The 24534-nt window shown below is 51.1% G+C and overlaps 1 protein-coding gene across 21 annotated transcripts in view; it reads left to right on the top strand.

The window, feature by feature from the left end:
* LOC144142598 (CUGBP Elav-like family member 1-A) overlaps nucleotides 1-24534 on the top strand; it is a 479679-nt gene that overhangs the window by 235546 nt on the left and 219599 nt on the right. For 3 of the 21 annotated variants that reach the window (XM_077674212.1, XM_077674211.1, XM_077674219.1), the window contains exon 1: nucleotides 2614-3274. The exons of 10 other annotated variants lie outside the window; for them this stretch is intronic. In XM_077674212.1, the coding sequence (XP_077530338.1) occupies nucleotides 3234-3274 (41 nt within the window). In that variant the 5' untranslated portion in view covers nucleotides 2614-3233. Of the gene's footprint in view, nucleotides 1-2611; nucleotides 3275-24534 lie in introns of those variants that run through there. 8 more of the 21 variants (XM_077674210.1, XM_077674214.1, XM_077674208.1 and 5 more) reach the window with 6 other exon arrangements.

The following is a 24534-nucleotide window of genomic DNA, read 5'->3' on the forward strand; positions in this document are numbered from 1 at the left end:
GAAAGTACCCGTTGCCTCCAACGAGCGCGTGTTCGGTGATTCCAGCGAAATTGCGGTGTTCACGGGTCTGGGTATATATACTACCGGCATTTTCCGGCACTTACACACCCATTTGTATTTCTACTTTTCCTCCCGTCTTCCCTGGCTACAGCTAGAGCGGATTTACTTGCGGTACACAGGGCTACACCTTGTGCGTGCTTTGCTTTCATTTTTTTAACCACTAGTTTAACAAAACGGAGAGACTACTTTTGGTTCAGATTCTCTCAATCGGCTACCGATGCCCGCTGGGTCGCTCGGAAATGGGTGACTTAGTCGAACTTTGGTTTCGTTTTCAAACGTCGTCGACGAACATTGACCCGTCAGTTTTAGCTGCGCAGTCGTAGCGGCTTGAAGCGTTGCAACGCTTGGGAAAGTGGTGGGTATAGAGCTAAAGCTGTTCCGAGTTTATCCTGGTTTATTTGTCGCTCCCGTAGAGCCCGCCGCTGTATCTTTTCCTGTACCGCTCGCCTGGCACATAAAGCTCTGAGACGCCCGATTAAGAAAATTCACTGGTATAGTTAAAAGAGAGAGAGAGAGAGAGAGAGAGAGAGAGAGAGAGAGAGAGAGAGAGAGAGAGAGAGAGAGAGAGAGAGAGAGAGAGGGGGGGGGGGGGGTCTTCAGACATCTCCCCGGCGAGAAATTGGCGCTCTTGACAGGCGAGACTTGCATGCGCACTCGCTACTTAATTCAAAACGCGCTCCGACTCCGATAAAGTACTCTTACAAATACGGTTCTCCATTTTCCGCGTGTGGCCGATGCGTATGTATCTGTACCTTAAAGACTTAAAAGCGTTCTTCCTTTTTGCTCTTACGTTCCGACATTCTTCGGGTCAGCGGACGTTTATCTGACGGCCGCCTGTCTCTTCTTCCGTTACGACACAAAACGCGCGCATGGTTGCAAGATTGACTATGACAGTAATGTACAGGAAATAGAAGTCATTGGCGGGGGAGGCCCCGAGCGGAGCTGAGCGGATCAAAAAGAATAAGCGCTGCTGCCGGGGTGGAAAGAGAGTTCTATTAAATTCTTGTCTTTATACTCCGAGCGGAGGTCGGTGGCTTAATGGCAGAGAAATAAGAAAGCTACGTCTCTCAACAAAGCCGTCCAAAACGTCGCAATTTATGTTTTTAATTTTAAAGGAGGGTTAGGAATGATGATTCGGGCTTCGTATTCGGCCATCAAAGCCCCGCCCGCCTCTCTTGCGCCTAACTGGCGTCCCCTCCCTTTTCCGGGCTGAGCCGCTTAATGTGATTTTCGAAACCGACCTTCTTCCTTTCCTTTTTTGTTTCAGTACCTCCCTGATTAAAACGGTTCGGGTTTTCCAGAAAAGGGCGGCAGCTGTTACTTTGTGCTACGCCTGCTCCCGGGACTGCGTCAGCGCTAAGTGCAGACTTGCTTCATAATATTGAGACATTTGTTTCCTCTCCGTCGCTTTCGTGGAGCGTTTTCTGTCGATGTTGAAGAGAACTTCGGGTGGCGGGGCCCCATTCTTCTTTTATGTTGTTATCCGTGCTTTGCGAAAGCTCGGTTTAAATATTGGGAAGCTGGCATGAAGCTTTAGGCTGTTGGGCAATATGGGATTACTGATTCTTTTTTTACTAGTTTGTCGGCTGAATTGCACCATTGAAAAACGAATATAACGCCATCGTACTACATTTCAGTACACTTAACTACGGAACTTCGTGAGGCTGTTCAATGTACTTCACAGCTCCTCTGTCTTATCAGTCGAAGCAGCTGAAAATGTAGTAACAAGTCCGATCGATGTTCTGTGACGGATACATTTTTGCTCGAATTTTAGCAACACCAAGGCGCTGCTAGAAAATGACGAAGTCGTACTGGCACATTTCGAACTCGAAGGCGATCGAAAAACAATTCGTTAAAATGGATAATTCGCTGTGGTGAAACGTTCGATTTAAACAGAATTTTGGGGGACGTTGAGTCTATTCGATACAAGCAATACTTCGATAAGTCGGGGTTCGATATAAACGAGTCCATGCTGATCCCGCGTGGCGTCACAACCGGTAGACATACCTAAGCGTGCGACGGTCTGTCGTGGAGGATAATTCGCGCTCGAACGTTCCGCGTAAAATTAAAAATAAAACCTATATGTTGAGGCTGTTCGATATAAGGAATAATTTCAACGATATAAACACGTTGGAACAAATGGCGTCACGTCCGGTAGACAGTCCCGTGGATTTGGGGTGCGTGATTGCGTCCCCGGCTCGCGACCAGCTGCGCTGTCGGGCAATTGCCAACTGCGAAAATTCAGTGCAAACGCAGAAATTTCGAGGTGTTCACACTGTTCGATACAAGCAGCGATTCTAAAAGTCGAAGTTCGATATAAACGGTTTCGTGGACGATTTGCGCGACTGACGTCACATCCGCTGGCCAGAACCCGTAGACCGGCAGCGCGACTGCGTCCCGGGCTCGCGACCGACTGCTGTGGCGGCGGCGCTGCGAACAGTAGCCGAGACCTTCTCTCTGATATCTCTCCTCGGTCTCTCTCCCCCTCTCTCCTTCGCGCTCTCTCTCTCAGCCGTGCTGTGTGCGGAGCTTGGTGACGCCGTCCTCTTCGTTGTTCTTAGGGGCGCTGGCCGCGCTTTGCTTGGCCGGAGGAGAGAGAGCCGATCGGTGCCTGCGCGGCTGCGGCAGTCGGCGCTTCGCGTCCGAAGCGTTCCCTTCGCGTGTGCCTCGGTGCTCGAGCCCCACCACGTTACTCGCGCTGCCAGCTTCCTCTCCCTCTCATTCTCGTCTGCGTGCTCTTCGCGGCTCGGTCGTGGGCGCAACAAGCTTCTCCCGTGCCTTGTTCTGATCGCGCACGTTGTTTTTCCCCCGTCTTCCGGTCGTGAACTCCGAAAGACCCGGTGTGTGGGAACACAATGTTCGTGCCACCAGCGACCTGAGTGACGAAAAGTTGGTCTCGTCCACCGAAGAAACCGCCTGTTGTCGTCGTCGCGGCGACGTCCTCACGACATCCTCGGCTTGTTGTCTGCGGCTCTTGTGCGGCCTTACTTTTTTTTCTTTCGGTTTGTTTCTTTTTCTTTTCTTTTTTTCGGTGTGAACGGCGCGATGTTGAGCGGCGCACTGGCTGTGCTTCCGTCGCCCTTGTCCGCCGTCCGAGTTTTGGAATACTGCTACTGCGCCGTCGTTGTTGCTTCTGTTGTGCCTGGCAGTGAAGCCGCCCTCGCGTCCCGTGGATGCGGTGCGAACCGGCTGTGAAGGCGGACTGCGGCACCACGTGAGTTGGGCTGCCTGCCCTGCACTGCCGTCGTGCGTGCGTGCGTGCAGCCACTGTTTGCTCTGGCTGCTGCTACTGCTGCTACGCTTAACGGACGCGCTAGACTGCGTGTGAAAGGGTCCAGCAACACAGAACGCGTGCGAGTGAGCTCTTGAACTGGAGTATGCGTCTGACGTCTTGCCTTTGGGTGACATTGAGCTTGTATTCATCGGGAGGCGGAATTAGTGCAGTGGAACCGCGCTAATCAGCGTGCTCGCGGCGTTAGTTTAACTCAGAACGGTGTGTCCAACTACCGCCTTGTGTTTGGATAGCTTTGCGATTGTCGTTCTAAGAAGGCTGGATAAATCTGGCGGTATCGTGCTAATAATCTGCGTACACGGTGCAATTCGGGATTCGTGTCGTCTAGAGGAATTTACTCGAAACCGCGGCGTACGGATAAAGGATGAGGGGAAAAGTTACGCCCGCATTTTTTGTTGTCTTAATAGTCGATCATTTCGTTGTGACAATATGACCACTGGTCTTGGCACCACTTACTTTGGCATCTTAATTGCATTGCCAGGTATAGCTCGTTAACAGAGCGTTTATTTTTTTCATTACTTCGGTGCTAAGCAGTCATCAGAAACGTAGCAAGGGCGATCGAATCGTTCGTTCGGTTTCGCAGTCGGCTAGGTAATTGTGCGTTTCTTCTCTGACGTACAATCTAAGTATTTGTTCGCTTTAGTGGCACTGCAGCTTCGGTTGATTATCTGTATTGAATGAGGCGTGGGTAAAGGTTTGCGTTTATTCGTTTACCCGCAACGTCACGGGCTGCCTCTCAAGTATTCATTAGCTGCTGGTTTGGTAGAAGTTGCACATTTCTGTGTTGCTGGCCCTTGATCGCCCTTCACTGTTACCGCGCGGGGCTCAAGACAGCGAGACAATTGCGCTTTGATAAAATGAGCGCACGGGAGCTTGTTTATGTGTAAAAGCACGTTCAATAACTGGGAAGAATTCGCGCTCGCGGTTTCTGGCATCAGCCTCTCGGAGTCGCGGTCGGGTGAAAAGTTGACCCACTTTTGGAGTACCTGTTCATGATTAGAGTACGGTGAACAAACACCGCGGGTGGAGTTGGGCTTACCGCCCCGTTCCCTCCCCCCGTTGGGTTTGCGCGCAGTCCTCTATTCGTGTCCCGTTGTCGGCCTTCGCCGCAACCTAATGACAGTCAATTCAGGTGCGCCCGAGGCGTGCGTCAGTTGTGCCCGCTCTCCCGGGAGCTACCACTTCAGGGCACCGGCGGGGGCGGCTGGGTGCTGCGCTGGCCACGTGTTCTCGCCGCCGGTAGCTCTGCAAGGGAGGAAGAAAGAATGTAGAAGAAAGCCAGGAAAGTTCACCTGGCTAGAGCCTAGTTTGCCATGCTGCAGAATGTAACAATGTGAGGCTTCTGAAAAGTGTGAACTGCCGACGACGGCACAGCAGCTTAATGCGGGCGAGTTGCTTCTGCGTACTTCAAAACTTGGGGAGCGAAAAAACCCGGACGGAGAATAAGCGATTACGGCAGTCAAGGCGCCACTTCCAATTGAACTTTGTTTTCTTAAAATCCTGCGTTTCTTGACACACCCATTGGGTTAATTCTGATGCATAGAGGCTGTCTTATATTCCTGCTACACTAGCGTCCGCATGGCATTTGACTCAAATGCGAAGTTGTGCTGCTCCACTGGGCTTTGAAATGGCGTTCGGCTGAAGTGACATTCGAGACAAATGAGCGCCCAGAGAGACTATTGGGGCTCTCACATGCCATTTCTAGCACTCTCGCGCACGGCGTTACAAGGCAGCATAAGCAAATACATTACCGGTGTACTTAAAACAAACAAACTATTCTTTATTAGGGGACTTTGTTTACTTCTCGTTCACTTAAATCGTGACATCAAGATGTAATAATTCCGTACTCTCAGCACCAGTTTGAGCAAGCGACGAACCAGTGTGGCCAGACAGCACAAAAAAAAAAAAAGAAAACCTCCATTGCGATTCAGAATGAAGCGAAAACCGTGTCAAAGCTTACGTTATTGTCAATTGGATATCATTTGAATGCCAAAGACTGCCGCTAAATTTGATTCTTCCATTACTGTGTAACAACAGAACTCGACAGCAGCAGTGTCATGCAGCACGGCGAGCGATTGTTAAAGCTTTCAAATGCCATCGAAATTGTAGTGTAGCACGGCGGATTCTGAATGGCATTCGAAGCACCCCATTTGAGTCAGATGACATTTAGTTTAAATGACATTCGGACCCTAGTGTAGCCGGGGTATTACTCGGAAAGATGTCAGAGTTCAGTTATAAGTGATGCCGTGACTGTCGTAATCGATTATTCTCCGTCCGGGTTTTTTAGCCCCTTTAGGTTGTAAGTATGCAGAAACGGCTTGCCCGCATTAAGGTGGACTCGCGTGATCGCATTTCTATGGGGCTTACGAATTGATGACCCACGTTCTTGAAAACCCATCGTGCACCAATACGAAAAGTTTCGCAGGTCCGAGAAAATGTTCGTAACGTCCTAGTTTGCTTATTTTAGCAATGTATCGCTTTTTTATACCGAAATAAAAATTAAACAACCAACACATTTTAGTTTAGCTAGTTTTCACTAGATGGCGTTCGCGGTGCGGCAAGCGAGAATTTTATCTTTATTTCAGCACAGAAGGAATATACAGTCCAGACCGCTTACAACGAACGTATCGGGAAACGGAAATCAGTTCGTTGTATCCGTTTTTCGCCTCATCTGGGCATAAAATGTACGTGCACACACGCTAACCGGAAACGAAGGTTTGTTCGTTATAACCGGGATTTCGTTAAAACCAGGTTCGCTATAGGTGGGCTGTGCTTTATTTCTAAAATAAGCAAACTAGGCCGTTGGGAACATTTTCATGGACCTGTAAAACTTTTCATATTGGTACACGGTGGGTTTTCAGCCCGTGGGTCATGGACGAGTAAGTACCGTTGAAACGTGATCAGGTGAGTTCCCGATTTAAGGCGTTTTATCGTCGTATATCTCTTGTCCTCGTCTGCAGTTCGCACTTTCCTGAAGCTGTATTCTGAGTGGGGGCAGCACCTGAGACACGTGCGTTTGGACCCGTGTCAAAGCTGAGAATTGTAGAGTGCGCTGCGCGCGGCCTAGCTAGAAGGTCGGAGTTTCCGAGTAGCTAGCTGTCCTTGGCTGACATCCCTAATTGGTCGTTTATTACTGTCTCGCTGTCTTCGGACTCCTCGCCGTGTTCAGTGAAGCGCGACGCGCGCTCGTTTTGTTAGCTGTGCTCTCTCGAGCGTGTCATCTTTCAGCGGAGACGGCCGTGAGGGGCACGGCTTCGGAGTGCAGCGGTTTTTTCCGCCTTCCTGAAGCGCTCTAACATCGTTCTGGTTATTCAGTAAGGCCTGGACTTGGGCAAACGCACTGCCCTTATCTACCGGAGCAGCAACGGGCTTCACCGATAAATATCCCGCGAACTCGATTGAACTCTCTCGAGTGCGAGCGAACCTGTCGTATCTGCCGGATAAATTTCGAAGCGAACCTTATGCGAGCTGCGTTATCAGTGTCTGGTTCTGAAATTACTCACGGAGATAAATTTTCTGATAGCAAGCTTACTTCTGGGGCGGTACATTCTGGTGGCCGCTCATGACAGGATAACTTCCATTACGCCTTGCGTTTAGGCGCATTGAAAACTCCGAAGCCCTGCCCCTCGTTCTCGGCAAACTTGTAGTTGTAGTCTACATAAGAGGTAACGCAGTACAGGCATTTGTTTGTGCGCTTACTGAGCCTGCGAAAGCATGCGAGTGTCACGTGGTGTGATCCACGTGTTAGTAGTGTGGTGTGGGGCATCGCTTCTGTGTGGTGGCATCGGTGGCATCGCGCTGTGACCGACCCGTCCTGCCGCTTCGGGTGGCTTAGCGAAAAGTGGCCAAACGTATCAAGAGCTGCATCAACGCGATTACGATCGTCGCGTCGCTCCCCTGGAGGCATTGAACCTTTCTTGAACGTTTTTTTTTTTTCCTCACTGTGCCCGTTAAGATGGCGTGCCCTTAAAATATGCTTCCCTGATAACTTGGATGAATATTCGTACGGGACGTGTGATACACGCGATCTCTTCCTTTATCGCGTTCTATTAACAGTTCAATCCACGCATTCTGAAGGTCTGCCTTAACTGGTAACATTGATGATTGCCTGCGGCTTTTGACCCCGTAGTTGCGTTTCTCGACGTTTCTTTATTTTTGTGGAAAGTCACCATGGAAAGTCGCCGAAGTAGTGCATTGCCCACATGTTTCCATTCTCGGCTGTACGTGTCCTTTACCCCTGCGCAGCTTTCGCAAGCTGCCTCAAATCCGCTTTCATCATACAAGACGCTGCAAATCCGAATCGTCGGCGAATGATCTGACGCGCGGCCGCACTCTAACTTGCGATTTTGTCCGTTCCCGGCTTTTCACTGAAAGCAGCTGTTGCCGCCGAGTTTTGGGGGACAGTCTACGGGGAAGTTTTTTTGTTTGTTTTTGTTTTTTACCGAACAAAACGGGAATGGTTGAAGGCGCGAATAGGCAACCCTCTCCCCCCCTCCCGCTGCGTTGGCTCAGTGGCTATGGCGTTGACTGCCGAGCACGAGGTCGCGGGTTCGAATCCCGGCCGCGGCTGCCGCTTTTCTGGTGGAGGCGAAAAGCGAAAACGCCCGTGTGTACGAGCTTTAGGCGCACGTTAACGATCCCCAGGTGGTCAGAATTAATCCGGAGCCCCCTCCACTACGGTGCGCCTCGTCGCCTGTGTAGCGTCGGCGCGTTAAACCCTACAATCGACAATCAACCCTCTCCTCCTTCCCCCCTTAAAAAATGGAGTGCAAAAAGAGCGTTCCTGTAACTTCACCCAATTCCAGCAAAAAAATTTGGTTGACATAAAACTTGTATGGTTCTTGAGTACATCCAATAGAGGGAGAGAGAGATGTACTTTTTATTCGAGTGTGGTCTCTCAGTGTGGTTTATTAGGGCTATTGTTTAACCCGAACACGAGCTGTTTTCTGCGGGCCTGCGCTCCACGCTCTTCGCATTCGGACACGGGCTGACTAAGCCACCCCGCGTTGTGTCGCCGCTAATGCGCGGACACCGGAGAGCATGCATCATCAAGGGCTCTGTAGGCCGCTCAGTGTTCAAATTCCGCGCCGCGTCGAATAATTCGCTCTTCAGTTGTCATTCGAGGCCGCTTCTGACGTGTCGTCTCCTCTGGGCAGCGGTCCGGGGAAGGCTTCGTTATTATACGGCGTCCTTCCTTGCTGGGGTCCTTTTTTTTTTTTAAGTCGCCAACAGTCGGGTAACCGATTGAGCTTGGAAACAGTGTTCTGGTGTTGTTTTGTAGTGTTTGTCGAGAGGAACGAGGGATGGTGTTCGGAAATTTTTTTGTTTAGGAAATTGTTTTCCCGTGTTTGGTGCAACGGATCGTACCCATTAGCTGAAACCGAAATTTAAAAAATTGAACCCCCCCCCCCCCCCCCCCCCCCCCCGTCCAAATAAAACATCTACCCCATCATGCACCCCTCGGTCTGACGACGATTGTTGAACGCAAAGCTTTTTTGAGATAGATTCTTTAGTTGGCCAATCTCGCACTGCGAGTACGCACCACTTTTCTAGAGTACCCCCAGCAACTAGCGGGGGTCCACTCCGTAGGCGTAGCGTTCGGGTTTGGGGTTTACGGCGCGAATCTGTACGAGCTGCTGGGCGTCCGCTTCGACTATGCCGAAATGGAGCAATCTGATAGACGCCGGCTTCATGACGCGGTGGTGTACGCAGGTTCGATTCCGGCCACGGCAAGCGTTTTTGTTTGTTTGTTTGTTTCACCTCACCCACAATCATTCATCATTGATAATGATGATGATGATTGATAGTGGTATCCCCTTTGTAGCGGGGTGATGACGCGTAATCTTACAATCTTACAAAAAAAACTATAAGGAAACTAATATACATATGTTATACACTCTTCGTTTAATTATCGTCAGAGAAAGTTGGCTTTCCTGCAGGGCGTATTGGCGTACACCGTCATCAGTGAGGGCACTAAAGCTTCGCTTTAGAAGCGCTGCACGAAGTCATGGATATCCCAAATTCAAGTTGCGTTCATGTGCAGCTTCCTTTTTTGTTTTACATTGTTTCCCCCACCTAAATAATGCAAAAACCACGCCTTAGCAACTGCTTATGCGGTGCCTTAGGTTCCCGCTTTAAACTTCAGCTTTTTGCGTTAACGACGCATGAACCATTTGGCCAGGAGGCGCTGCGTGCTCGAGGGTTCATACCTGTTTCAAAATTTACGACTGCTTGATAAGCCTTGTTATTGTGGTAGCTACGCGGAAAGTTTCACGTGGCAGCTTACTACTAACAACTGCGCCCCGTATGTATACGCAATACGCCACCCAGTAGACATTGTTCGAAGGCCTTCGAAAAGGCCGTGTTCCACATATATTATGCACGTCGTGTCTCCGCATCTACTATCACTATACGATGCAGTATTTATTACTTCCAAACTAAGGAGTATAAAGTATAGAAGAAACGTAACCCTGTCTGGTGCATGCATCGTTTAGGCGTTGGAGGTAATTTGTACCACTTTTAGTAAGCGCCTGCGCTTGCACCTAAAGCGTACGCCTATAGACTTGCGATGCAAATGGAGGTGTACGTGAAATACCTGATGAGCTCTCCCTCGGCACCATCAGCAGCGTTAAGCTAAAGAACTGCGTACGGTTGCTTGTTACCTTGCACGTCATCTAGCCTTTACTTGCCTATGCAAGCTGATGGCTATCTTCTCCCCGTGCTGATGTAATGGTGGTAGTTTTCCTTGTCTTACAGAAACCTTCTTCTGTACGCATGGTTTTCGCTCCTCTCGGTACAAAGCCGCTTCCGCGAAAAGCCAAGTCTCAAGAAAAGTCGCGCGTGCTCCCGTGGCTTGCTTCCGGGTGTGCCTTAAGGCCCCGACGTGTCGCCTCCATTCTTCCCTCGCCGGCAGCTGCACTTGCGGCAGCTGTGTTGATCCTTGGACAACAGCGGCTGGGTGCGCGCACGCGGATCGTATGCCCCGTTTCTCTTTTCCTGTTGTTCGGCCGCCGCTGCTGTGCCATACCAGCACGGCGAGGCTTAGCTTTCGCGCTCAAAACTGCTATGTGATTGTGCCTTGCCCGCTCCGCCTGGCCAACGCGGACCGTGCTGGCACGTTAGGCTTCTCGTTCTTGTGCTTAGGTCGCTTCGCGTTCCCTTTCCGTGACCACATTGCGCGCCGAATTTGACGCCAACGAACGCGAGACTATGCGCTAAATATTATGTGATTTCCTGAATAAGCTTTCGGAGCCGTCTTTTAGCGCTCCTCTTGAAAATTTTTGTTATCTATGCGTTGTGAAGTTCCGTTTCTGCGATATGCATGCTCTATTTGTTGCCCACGCAAGCTCGCACAGGCCGTGCCTGTTTGTTAGAAAGCGCGTCGTAGATAATTACGAGCAATCTCGTTTGCGGCGCACCCTCGGGGAGCGTTGCCCGCCCTGGCATGTCGGTGTGGCGGTTTTACCGTTGTTCCGTCTTGCGCTGTACTAGGCCTCAGTTGTGATTGACTTACGTTGACTGGTACGTGACTCTGTTTCGTACATCGCGACGAAATGAACCGTGCAAGCGCTGTTTAGATGCGCTAAGTAAGTTCGTTCGCGGAGCTATTTTTGGGCACGCCTACGCACGCACACACTTTAGAAGGGCGCACATTCAGTGAAAAAAAAAACGGGAATTTGCAGTTGAGAATTTCCGGATGTAGGTTTAATAAGGCGCTCTGATATACGCTGATCTCTTTGGTGACAAAGTAACAAATCTTACATGAAGTATCATGGCTGAAGGACCTTTCCTTAAGCGCACTTCCGTGTATACGGCGGAAGTTTGAGACATCAAGCGTTACAGATGGACAGACGGGCTTCGTCGCTGAGTCCACGTAGAAATGCTTACGCATTTAAAAGAAAAAAGCCTGTGAAATATATTCTTACTACGCTGTTGGACTGGGAAACCTACCGCGCAGGTGGTGATTACGCGTATCGTTGGGGCCGTAAGTGTTAGCGGTATAGAATTTACCCGCGGGATTCACTTTATTCGCGGCGTGCGGGTCGTTGTCATGCGAAGTGAGTGAGCCTTTCGTGCCTTCCCATTCAGCTCATTACGACCGTTCTGCGTAGCATCGCTTATTACGGCGTACTGGCGCCGAAGCCAGAGCGATTACAGCTTCCACCAGCTGTGCGCTATTCCGCGCCGTTCACCCAGTTTTATGACGCAACCGTCACGACACGGGCCGCTCGCGGTGCTTGCTGCATTTAATCCTGGCTTTCGCCTTGCGCTGGAAGCGACCGTCTGTACCACGTGTATAGGTTTGTGGAGAGGTTGGGCTTTCTTTCCCTGGCGCTACCTTTGTTCCCACTTGTTCGCCGTTCTCCGCTACTTTCGCAACTGGGAGATCAAGCATCTGTTTCAATTCTGTGGAGCGCGTAGTAACAGCGGGTCCCGAAACACACGCAAAGGCCTGCCAGAAAGTGCACAAGGCGTTCCCTAGGGTGCACTCACGCTCGGCCCTGCAAATACTGGTCGGCGTGCTAACGCGAACGGGCCTGCATAAGCTTGTCAGTGTTGTTGCCACCCCCTTGCGACATACTAGTGCGTCGTTAGCATAGACGCCGTAATATCCTTTCCCGCCGTGTGTACGGCATTGGGCCAGCCCTTGCTTCATGGTATTACGGTTTTATTTTCTTTTGTCGGGTGGATTTCCCCTCCTAATAAGGTATGAGCCGCGAGCTCGGGAACGTAGCCAGCGCCGCCGTGTTTGCGTCCCGAGTCCACACACTCGAGAGGACGGCGTCTCCAAGTTTTCCCTAATCTCCTCTAACTAGAAGCGCATCGCGGGCTCTCGTGGAAAGGGGTATAATCGCCGCGTCTTGGGCGGTGACACTAGCCTTGGGGATGTGGACAGGTAAGCCGTGGCGAGAGTCGGTTTCGGGCGGATCTCTACGCTCGGATACCCGCTGGAACTTTCGGGTTTTTGCTCTCCCAACAACTTTTTTTTTTTCATTTTGCGCAACTACAGCTTAGCTGCACCAAGGCTCTCTCTCTCTCTCTCTCTCTCTCTCTCTCTCTCTCTCTCTCTCTCTCTCTCTCTCTCTCTCTCTCTCTCTCTCCTCTCTCTCTCTCTCTCTCTCTCTCTCTCTCTCTCTCTCTCTCTCTCTCTCTCTCGCTCTCTCTCGCTCTCTCTCGCTCTCGCTCTCGTGTTTCGGCCGCTATATTGCGTGCAGGCTAATCCCCGGGGATGGTGCTTGCGCGATGAGTTATCGCGCCCCCGCCCTGAATCGCTGACGACGACCACGCGAGATGTTCGGCCGCGCAGGCGCTCCGACGCTGTCTGTCGCAATGCTTCTCCCCGGAGGGGCGTCGCTGTATGCGCTGGTACGCGTTGCTCAAGATTCGTTTCCGACTGGACGCTTCGGTTTCTCAGTTGTTCGCGTGATGCGCAGTGTCGTGGGTATAGTGCGGAGGAAGGACTTTGCGCATCCATCTCCACCACTTGTGTGCGCTCTGGACTGTGAACTTTATCGGCCTCCGACACCTTGGAGGAGCGAATCGAACGAACCGCCCGCTTGTTGCTAACATTGCAAAATCACGTGAGCAAGTTAGTTATTTGAAATTAACGCGGAGCTTCGTGAAAATCTGCTTCTCTTTACTTTTTTAAGTTCACGGCAGCTCATTTTTCGTTTATCCGTTTGGCTCGGCTTGGTTTTTTTTTTTCCGGTGGCAGGCGCCGGTTAGCCGGACTTCCGTTTTTCCGCCACCCTCCCGTGGACGTTGTGCATTTTACACTGCTATCCAGGCCGAAGACAGCGTGAAGGTCTGTAGGAGCTGAGCATAGTTTATCCAACGGGATATCTGCTTAGTTTGCTCTTAACAGCGCAAACCTTTGCCTGTGGGGGGAGGGGGGCGGTGGTGAGGGGATGTATTCACCGACTAGTACACCTACCTGCGACCTTGCGGGGCCGTAGGTGGTGTGAATTACGGCGGTTATAATTACTTGATAACGCATTAGGATGATAACGCCTTGATAACGCCTGTTCGGTGATGCACCTATTATCGCTGTAAAGTGCTTGTCTCTGCACTCTGTTCCTGACGCGGCACATTTTTTCATTAAAAAAAAAAAGATAAGGGCAGCCGCACTCAACTGTATCGCTTTCTTCTTTTGTTCGAACAATCGCGGAGCTCCCCGAGACCCCGTTGCAACGAAGCGCCGCAATCGTCCGCTGTTCCCCGGCTGTCAGCGACACGCATACGGCTTTTCTTTTTTATTGTTGATGATTGTAGGGTTTAACGCGCCGACGCGCCTTTTTTATTGGTAACTGTATTGTTGCCGTTTCGCGCTGACGACCAACACTGCCTGCGTCAGCCTCGGTAGCGCTGCTCGCGCAAGAAGAGAAGCAGCAGCCACGCAAGGCACCGCTGCACAGCGGGGAAGCCCAACTGGCGGTGAAGAGGGAGGCGCGATGTGCGCGTTGTCCCCTGCCTGCTCCAGCGGGTTGGCGGCTATTCGTCAGCGTTGACGGCGGGGTTTGCGACGGTACGCGGCGCAAAACAATTATCCTCGCGGCAGCTCGATGACCCAGCGCCCCCCCTCTCTCTCTCTCCAGGCCCTGCGTGTCGCGCCACTCTGTGTGGCGCTGGGTGAGGAAAAGGGTTGAGAGGAGGTGTTGGGGACACAAAGGCGTTTCCCCGCGGGGCTCCATTAGCGGCCTACCGCGGACCAGCAGGGGCGCCCGCTGAGGACGCCAATGGCCCGGATTACGACCCCCCCCCCCCCCCCTCTCTCTCTCTCTCTCGTTTTCGTTTCACCCAGTTTTCGCTGCCGTCTAGAGTTGCGTTCTTTATTTTTGTTCTTTGTTTGTCGGTCCTTTGTTTTGTTTGCTGCCCGTCGTCGTAGACGTCCGCGACACTTGTCGTCCATCAAGCTCTCTCGAGCTGACTGGACGCGCAGCTGGGGCGAAGGGTTTCCGGGGGCTTAGTTGGTGCCCCCCCTGCGAGTTCTTCCTCTCGCCTTTGTTGCCTCGCGTCGTTTCTCGCCACACTGAGACGTCGCGAGATTGGCACAGGCGTCATCTCGGGGTTCCGGCTTCGGGACAGTTCGTTCTCTCGTTTCCGGTTGGCGCCGATTCTCTTTGTGTGGGTAGCTCTGTGTGAGCCACGTTTGTTCCAATGGCGTGCCGTGCGACTGATGCCTGCTAGCAGTAATGTTGAGCGTTATTGCGCCTATCCTGGAGTACACAGGCGCTGTGAAAATACCCTTTAGATCCCTGTTCCGCCAGCCGTAGATGATTGGAAATTTAAGGCAAAAGCGACCTACCGTTCCATTTCTCTTTGCACGCTGGCTGCCGGCTTTGCAAATGTATGGAAGCACGTTTCCACAGTCGGCCAAGATCAGGTATCCGTTGGTTCGAACTCTCTCCCCGCCCCCCCCCGTTCACTCCCTCTCGCTTGCATTGTGCTAAGGATAAGGAGTGCGCATCCGACCTCTCCAGCAAGCCCAAACCCCGCGTGATGCTTTAGAAATTTAAATTTCTAAAGGAATTCAACTATTGCGAGTATTCGAAAGCATCCACCCCCCTCACCTAGGGCCTGTAATGACGATGACAATTAGGCATAGTGCGTCTCATGACGTGCGTACCCTCTCGTACCAGGCATACATCCTATTACGCCTGGAAAAAGTTTCAGAGGGGATCTACGGTTTAAGGCCCGTTCACACTTGCGACGAAAGCGACGGGGATTCCGTCGCTTTGTAGCCGCAACGATCGTTTTTTGTCGAATCGTCGGGACCAATTTTCGTCGCGCGACAGCATTGCCGTCGCTTTCGTCGCAAGTGGGAACGGGACTTTAATCTGAAACTGTGAGCCCCGATAGATTCGTTTTGCGTCTATAAACCCGGTGGCACTAACAGCATCGTTTGGGTTGCTCGTCAGCGCACGTGTTTCTCTCTGTCTCCGCCCCGTCCGACGCGCTGTTTTTTTTTTTTTTTTTTTAATTCCACGTTATGCACAAGCCAGCCCCACGTTTTCAACACGTCTCTCGCTATCTGAAGCGCCGCAGACCGGGGTTGTTTCCGGCCGTCTCCCGCGCTTGTCATTTTCGGCACGTGCTCGAGCACATCCTTCTGTGGACACGCGCGCTTTTGAAATGTGCTGTCTCGTAACCGCTGCGACGTGCTATCTATCGGCGTTTTGGCACAGTTCCGCTGCGGCAACCCACTTCGCCGGATGATCAGCCTTTTCGCGGGAATCTGTGGTGTCGACAGTAATGCGCGAACAGGTTGCAACCCTATACCAGGAACTATGCCGCGTCTGCTGCCGCCCTGAGCGCTGACAAAGGCGCCTCAGCTGTCTACGGACTGGAAGTTCGCGTGCGAAGCGTAGCTCGGCAAACCAGCTTACATCGACAGTATGTGCGATCGGGGCACCGAGAGAAGGATGTTGAGAGAGAGAGAGATAATACTGATGAGGTTAATGAATACTGATGAGGTTAGCCCCACAAACGGCGGGGCTCGCTACTTCAGAAGGAATGAACATAGCGAGGCGAAAAAAGAAAGGAAAGGGGGGAAGAAGTGCGCAGCAACAATGAAAAGCGGGAGAAGAAAATGAAATCAGTTTGAAGCGTAGAAGAAATATACAGCACTAGGAGAAAACAAAATCAGAGTATCTCAAGGTTAAAAAACCTCGATTACTCCCGAGTCAGACAAAAAAAAAATCGTCGATTCCTCTGTCGTAGGAATCAGTCAAACACGAAAGGTAAATCTGCAGCTGAGCATGATTTGCGGTCGGCGGGCTGTCTTGTGGGTGTATGTTCTGGGGGAGCGGCGTCCTGCTGGCGGGTCACTTCGGCAAAGGTGTACTGGCGTCATTTCCGTGACGGATATGACGGCAGTGAAATCTTGGTGCATCCCGGCATAAAACACGTTCGTGTTAAAATATAAAAACCCAAAACGAACAGCCTCAAATATAACGTACTCTTTGCGAAAGGTTGTCTTCCCCGCAAGAAGACCCTTTGTGCAGGGGTGCACCCTTTACAGGCCGCTTGCTTCGTTGTACAGGTGTCACTTCCGTGACGGATATAACGTCAGCGAAATCTTCGTGTATCCGGTAACAAAACACTTTGTGTTAATAGTTAAGGCCCCTGGTGTCCTTAATGCATTGCAGCAAGTTTAACAGACGTCGCTTCGTGCTCCGGCCCGACGATGTCCACGGACAGTCAGTTATAATTCGTTGCTAGTGCCGGCTACCCACTGATTTTGTAGCTTCCGTTTGGGTTCCCGGTAGGGTGGCTAGCCACCCCATTCGCAGACCTGAGTACCTTCCATTTGAGCGAAAGTAGCCGAGGGCTGACTTCGTCGCGTCCTCCTGTTTCTTCAGAGCTTGTGTGGCCGCGTCAGCTGCTATTTGATAGGAAGTAAGGGCGCTAAGGCGCTAAAGGCGGGGCGCATGTAGAGGAGGCTTCGTGAACATCCTGATGTGGCGGAGCGTTTTATTCACAAAACGTGACTTCAGGGCCTCTCCTGGCTGTTCTCTACCCCGTGCTTATGTTGTTTCCTCGACCACCAAGGCTGTGGGTTTCAGGGCCGTGGTTGTCTTTGTTAGATGAAAATATTTTCAGTGTGTTCGGAAATGCATTACCTCGTTTGCGGCGTCTGCTTCACGCGGCGCAGCCTGAGTTAAAAAAAAAAAAATCATTTTGTTTTTACCACAACGAAGCTGGTTCCCTGAAATCGGTTACGCTCTCCGTCCGCAGGTGGATGAGGTAGAATTGTATTTGCGAACGAACTTTCTGGCCACATATGACTCTAACCGCTACTAAGCCCGATTGCCGGTTTTTATGAGGTTCGCAAAACTGATTTGAACGTCTTTCGTTTTATTGTTTCCTGTTATGAACGGTCCATAGCATCTGCAAAAGAAAAAAAAAAGGGGGACGGGGGGCGATGCTGCCGCTTCGCGCGCTTGAATACCGTTGACGATCTCCGTTCCGTTGCTTTTGGGTTGCTCGTTTACTGGTTCGGTTGTGAAGGAATGAATTTATTGTTAAAATTGAAAGGAAAGGCCACCAGCAGTCGTACTGTCTCACGTGAGCGTGGGGCACCGGAACGCCTGCTGGTGTGTAGTTGTGGGGAATGGGGAAAACAGGTGTACAGGAAAGGGAGGGGGGTGAGAGGAGGGGAGTATACATATATATACAGGAGGAATAAAGACATATATGTACAATATATATATACACGACAATGCTAGGAACACTGAGACCCTCTTCTTTTTTTTTTTTTTTTTTGGGGGGGGGGGGGGGGGGTGGCAACGAGTTTAAAGAACCCCGCTGTAAAGCCTCAATAACCTAGGGTTCTGGGCCCGAACGACCTGGGTTCGAGCCTCAGCAGTGTCGTCATTTTTGCAGTACCCTCTATTTTTTTTTCTTTTTACTATAAAGTATTCTCCTGGCTTAATTCTACGCATTTTTTTTTTTTTTTTTTTGTAAATAAGGGTGATTTGGTGTCTTTCAGATCGGTGAAGAGGCGGTGCACGGCATAGTCACACGTTCAACTAACGTTCATGCCCACACCGGAAGTTCCTCGTCTGTACCCATCTCGGAACAGAATATCGCATGCGTGCCACACTGCGATGAAATGCGTCCGGCGGAAGGAGCGTTTCCCGCAAGCGCTCCTTCGACTGAGTCACACCTCTTCGTCTTGCAGTCCCAACGTCGCGTTGTCTTTATGCGTTAGCATTTCATGTCGAGACAGAAAGCGGCGTCCCACGGGTAACTATTTCGGATGGGCATATCGGAACAGATCTGTGGATCCTCGGAGCGTACTGCGCACTGTGCGTCTTTCTTTTCAGTGATGTATGAAGGGGGTTTTGTGCCGTGTGTGTTATCTGAGGCGCTTCATCTCCTTGCATTCATGAGTCAACTCCGTGCGGGTGCTCAGTTGGGTTATTTTCCCGCCGAGCAAAGCAAGAGCCTTAATTTTTCTTTTTTTTTGTACCCCATTGGCTTTTCATCCAAAAGGTTTTGGAGCCTCGGCTTCCTGTTCTTTTATTTTAACACGTAAGTGTTTACACGAAGATTTCGCTGACGTCATATCCGTCACGGAAGTGACGCCTGTACAACTAAACTAAGCAAGCGGCGTATAAAGGATACACCCCTGCACACGGGGTATTCTTGCAGGGAAGCAACCTTTAGTACCAAAGAGTACGTTATATTTAGGGTGGTTCGTTTTCGGGTTTTATATTGTCACACGGAAGAGTTTTATGCCGGGATACACCCAGATTTCACTGACGTCATGTCCGTCGCGGAAATGACGCCAGTACACCTTTGCCGAAGCGACACGCCAGCAGCCGACCCGCAGATCACGCTCAGCTGCAGATTTCGCCGCACATTTCGCTTTCGTGTTTTAGTGATTCCTATGACAGAGGAATAAACCACAGTTTTTCTAATCGGCATTAACCTGCTATAGCCTAGCTGTTGCAGGGTTGTGGGTGCTCCCGTTTTTAGTTATTGATTTTATTTTTGTAGGGGACATTCATTTGTTTCCCTTATATTCCCCCCATCTGCCTTGCGCCGGGTACCAGCTTTTCACAGAACTTTTGACACACGTTACGTGCGCGGATGCAAACGCACGTGTCGGAACTACTTTGCACGGCGTAGGGTTGGCGGCGGCTGCACGCAACTCGGTTGCGCAGTAACCCGGATGGGAGAGCTGCTGTAGGCCCTGACGGGGCCCGAGCAGCAGCGGGGTCGCTGGTCGCCGTGGGTCCCCGATCGATGCGGGTCGCGGCTGAAGTCTGCGGGCGGGCGCAGCGTAAATAACGGCCGTCCTCGCATACGACTCGTCAGGTCCGCTTGTCTTGTAATGACCCGCTCCAGTGCGCGCACTGCTGCCGCCGCTGCCTCGCCTAGCGTGTACTCCGCGCTACTGTAGCCGCTGCTTTTTGCTGCGCTGCTGCGCCATGTTTGTGCTGCTGTTCTGGTGCCGCTACGCGTCCCCTGTTCCGGCAGCCACCAGCATCGACGCCGCTTTCTTCGCCGCCGACGAAGGATTTTTCTTTTTTTGTCGTGCAGCTACGTGGATCAACTGGCGACTCTATCGAGCGAGCCGACAATGCCGTCGTCCGCTGTTGTTGTTCTTGTTGATGTTGTTGTTTTTGTTGCTTTGTCGTCTCCCTTTTCTGTTTTTGATTATCGGTGGTTGGCTGCTTGCCTTGCCGAAGCTGTGGCGCGTTCTCTTGCTGCGATGGGGCGCTGTTCTGTTTCCGTGGGGCTTCCGTCCGCTTGAGTTCGGAGCAAGTTTTCTATTTTCCCCGACCCCCGTGGTTCGGTATACTTTTTGTTCACGTTTCGCTGGCAATTTGTTTCTTGCAGGAAGTGAAACCGTGGTCGCTGAGGACTCTATAAAAGTGTATATATATATATGTATATATATAGAAAGAAATGCTGGCAGTATTTCTGTATTTCCTAACGAGCCCCTCATTTCCAAACCCCATGTGTGTGTGTGTGTGTGTGTGTGTGTGTAATTATCGGATCAGAATAGGAAATGAGGGGCTCGCTGAATGAAGGCTCGCTTATTCAACTTAAACAATTATAGTTTTGAAATGTTTGAAACAACTGGTGAACTGAAACTGGAGGTCGTGGGTTCGGGCCCCACCCAGCGAGCATGTTTTCCCTACTTTCTTGCTTTGAAGCATTTAAAAACAAACTATATCTAAAATTTCAGGAAGGATAAATGACCAGCCACATTTTCTTTTTTGCTTTCCTTCTCTTTCTCTCTCTCTCTCTCTCTCTCTCTCTCTCTCTCTCTCTCTCTCTCTCTCTCTCTCTCTCTCTCTCTCTCTCTCTCTCTCTCTCTCTCCTCTCTCTCTCTCTCTTTCTGTATGTGTGCGTGTGTAGGTGTCTGTGGGAGGAGGGGTGGAGAATTGAACGAATAACCTTTTCATTACGCGTGCAGTAGTATCTACATTTTACTTAGCACAGCATGCTTTGTGACTTTGTAGACTCAAATCGCCTGAATATCTGACGACCGTTAGTATTAAGACATCTGAAGTCAAGTGCGCTGTGCCTCAAAATGCCTGCACGGTGTCCTTTACGTCCATGCAATTTTCGTCCATTCTTTCCCGCTGCTTTCGGTGCTTCGCTGTCTGGCATCCCATTTTCACTGGTGGCCGTTTTCACTCAGCTCGAGCCTGACATGTTTAGCTCCTTTTGTTTTTTTCCTCAGCTGTTCTGTACGCGTCTCTGCAGTTCAAATTCCACGAGGCCTTCTGCGCGAAAATGAGCGAAGCGGCGTCGCGATGAATATTTACTTATTCAGCGCTGCTTTCCCCGGAGGCGAAAGATTTAAGCTGCGCAGCCTCGCTTCACGCAGTCGCGCTTTAGTCCGCAGTCTAGCGTTCCTGGGAGCCTTCGTCCCTCTCCCCCCGCCCCCCTTTTTTGTATTTCCCGCCTCGTTTTCTAGCTGGAACGCGTGCGCCGTGTCCCATTCTATAAATTTCCCGAGCCTCATCCTCATGCATTAGTTATCAGGGGCTCATGTCACCGGCGGAGCGGCGCCAACCCGCTCGTTGTGCGATGTTCTCTTTCCGCCGTTTCTTTTGTTGTAATTCGTGTGCCTCTGGATGTCTGCAGGGAGAGCACGTGACTGCTCGCGACGCGAGGTGCTTTGCCGGCCGAGCTGTGTATCTTTACAGGGTACCGTTCGTTGCCGGTGCAGAGCGAACGAGCCGCGCTAGGTCCGTCCGGTTTACTCCTCTGGCGAGCGAGAGAGCCTATTAGGCTTAATGGACCAAGCACTTCTCCCTTTCTCCCCCGTTTCTTCCCCGTTGCCGTCCCGCCTTTTCCTGTGCCCGATCTGTTCGCGTTTGCCACACGGAGGCCGGCGAGTGCAACCGGGTTAGGGCCGCCACCGCGGAGCAACACTTCTGGCCCGGCTCTCTTTTTGTTGTTCTTTTGCCCTTGGCACCTCTGCTAATCCCCGAGTCATTAGTCGGTGGCTGGCACCTTCCGGCCTGGTTGCCTCATCGCCACGTCGTCCCCCCGGTCCGCCATTTTCGGGCCCTGTTTGCGGTCGTCTGCTACCTTCTGGCAGACGATCCGAAAAAGGCAGCCACCGTGCGCTCCTTCCCGACACCTGGCGGGGAGTCGAAGTGTGCTTATTACTGTCCCTAACGACCTTTGGGGACTCGCCCTCCCGCCGCCATTAAAGTTGTAGTGGAACGGGGCCTCCTACCGGGCCAAGTTGCGAGTTGCGCGTGTCCTAGCTGCGAGTCTTCTAGTTTGTGGGGGTGCCGCGTTGCGTCATCTGTCGGCAATTAAGGATCGTCTGCGCGCCGTCCGGAGGCGTTTCCTTGCCGCTCGCGTCCGAGCGGCCAATTTGTCCCCAATTTGCGCTTGTGCGGACGGCGCCGGCGCTCGCGTGTCCGCTCGCGGTCGCGTGAAAGTGCGGGGTTGCTCGGAGAGTTTAGTTGGCGGTGCAATGAGCACCCGGGCGGAAAGTTGCATTCCTCGTTTTTTTTTATTACTATTCGTAAGTTCACGTGGAAGCATGGTCCAGCTAACCTCTCGTGAACTTTCTCGTCCGGGTCATGGCGGAGCACTTCGTGGAATAAGCGAATATCGTTTAAACAATCGCCGGGTTGTTTGTTCCGTGGCTACCTGGGTATTGGCGTTGGTGTCAGCCGGTTAGTTATGCCAAGAACGTTGTTCAAACGAACCCTGAACACTTTTTTTTTTTTTCAACTCTTGCTTTTTGCTTTGAAGTGCTTTTGCGCATCCAGTACTTCGGATTGGGGATGGTGTAGAAACTTGCTCAGATTATTTTTTGTCACTTTCTTGGTCTTAACATTGTTTGGGCGCTTGAGTGACGTCACTCGAGCTATAACCCGCTTTCCATAGCCACTTTAACGAAGAAATGAATACGAAATGCAACTTAGCTCAATTTGAACGGGTTGGCCTTTGGTAACTCACTCATCTCCATATGCCAGCCACGAAATACGTTTCATTAATGAAAAACCGAAAGAAGTACTGAAAGAATTTCAAATTTCGTGCTACAGGGACTCAATATGGCCAGGAGTAGCGTGATAAGGACAAGGTCTGAAAACAGTAATCAGTATGTTAACTGCACGGTAGCGTTCAAGCAGCACGATCAAACGGAACTAGAGACCAGCTGCGGCCAATCGCAGAAATAAGATTCTGTGACGTCTACCGATGTCGTCGGAAAACGGCCGCGGGGAGTCGTCAGTGCTTCATCCTTTTTCATCAGTGGCTAGATTATCTGTTGGAAGATCGCAATAAAAAATGGCGTCGCTGTAATGGGGACAACCGAACTTGTAATTTGTTTTCATGCGCCGTTTAAAGAAAACCGCAACATAAGCAAATCAGAAGCTGTAACACGTACAGCCACGATCAAAAGCTTGCGGACCAGGAAAATGGCAATTTTAGGTTATTTCTCTTCCGTTAGCAGCCCGAGAAACTGCCGTGTGCATGCGATATGTCGTATAGTTACTGAAGTAATGAAAAATACGGTTTATAGCACCCCGGGCTGCCGTGCGGCAGAGAAATAACCCAAAATTGCTGCTTTCGTGGTCCGTAAACTTTTGCGGTTTGGTGTACATGCTGCGACGAACAAATCCCGCAGTGCCAGTCTGGGCGGGCGATATCTGTAGCTCTCGGAGTGGTTACAGACACAAAGGGAAGGGTGAAAGTCTTTACCGGAAGTGTCGCAGGGTGTCTTTAATTCGCGGTGTTCTTGAATTAGTTAGGTTTTATCACGCTATACTTCCCACCAGCAATCAAGCGCCAGCGTTCCGTTGCTATACGGCCAAGTTTTACTCCTGTTGAGAGAATTAAGACCCAGACTGAAGCGAATCAACCCCCTCCCCTCTGGTGACCAAATTTTCCGTTCTTCCGTTAATTTTCGTGTTCGCGGCAGCGTGAACAGGGCTGCCTTTGCTGACGCGTGACCCGCCGATTGTAATCCCGATTTGAGCGGCGTGGTTGAGTGCCCATCGCGCTAAAGTCGCCTATGCTAATGAACTTGATGCTCCGGTGATCGTGGGCGCGTCGAGGAAGCCGTCTGACCGCGCCGTTGAAAATGTTGTCATCGCTGCGTGCCGCTACGGACTTTCCTCGGTTGGCTGATTGCAGCGTGAATAAACTAGGTTTTTCTTTTTCGTTCATTCCTGGGCTAAAGCGGGGCACACGTACGAACGTTCGACGCCCTTGGGATGCCAGGAGGTCTCCATAAATGCTCGTTCTAGCGTTTTATTTTCTTATTGCCTCCGTAGATTTTTCTGAGAAGTGCAATGCAGGTTAAAAAAATTGCAAACAAAATGCGCATTCTTCGATATCGGCCTGAGGGACATGTTCTACGTACGGTTGTGTGATTATGGCGTCGCGAAATAAGTCACCGGCCGAGTCCTTTGTTTCCTTTGGCCGCAGACCGAGCACGTGGCTTTACTTTAGATGGTGATTTAATTCGTTTTCAGGTTCTGGCGTCATTGGGGGATCGGGAACTCAGTGATCTTGGACACGCCTCGAAATAATTGTCGCGTTTGACCGTGTTCGTTATAACTGCACTTCTTTATAAGCGGCAATTTATTTTTTCACTGCGTACTCCTCCGCTGCCGAAGCCTCCCGGCGGGGAAAGCGAATTGTTAGGGGCTTGCCTTGTCGTCGTAGCTCGCTCGCTGGACCCAAGTAGAGCCAGACGGCGTTCCGTCGTCGTGGCGTCCCACAGAGGCTTCGAAAACCAAGCGGTTTATATAGTCATAACGGTTCGAACCTCGTGTACCGCTGGCGCTTGTCGTACGCCACTCCGTTGTTTAGCCCTAACAAAATTGCAGGTACATTTGATGCAAGATATACGTAATTAACCGGCAGTGCCCGCCTTCATTTAGTTCGGAACGCTCGTTGGGTTGGTTTTTTTTTAACGATAGTAAGCGAAAAAAATGTGGCAGTGCAACGCCAGCACGTGCCGGAGGAAAAGCAAGCAAAAAAAGAACAGAACTCTCGCTGGCGCAGCTCAGGCAGGGGCGCGCGAGCACTGTGAAGGCGGGGTATTTGAAATGCATTGGGTGGCAGCAGTGAGCGGATAACGGCGCCACAGCCCACTATCGCGAATCACTGCTTTGCACTTCCGACACCTTTCATATCGAGTTGAACGGCTTTAATATTTTTGCAGTAACTGGTCCGCTGTGACC

The sequence above is a fragment of the Haemaphysalis longicornis genome, unplaced genomic scaffold, assembly GCF_048455015.1.
Source record: "Haemaphysalis longicornis isolate Haplotype H1 unplaced genomic scaffold, Haemaphysalis longicornis Haplotype H1 scaffold_6, whole genome shotgun sequence".
In the NCBI taxonomy this organism is placed as follows: domain Eukaryota; kingdom Metazoa; phylum Arthropoda; class Arachnida; order Ixodida; family Ixodidae; genus Haemaphysalis; species Haemaphysalis longicornis.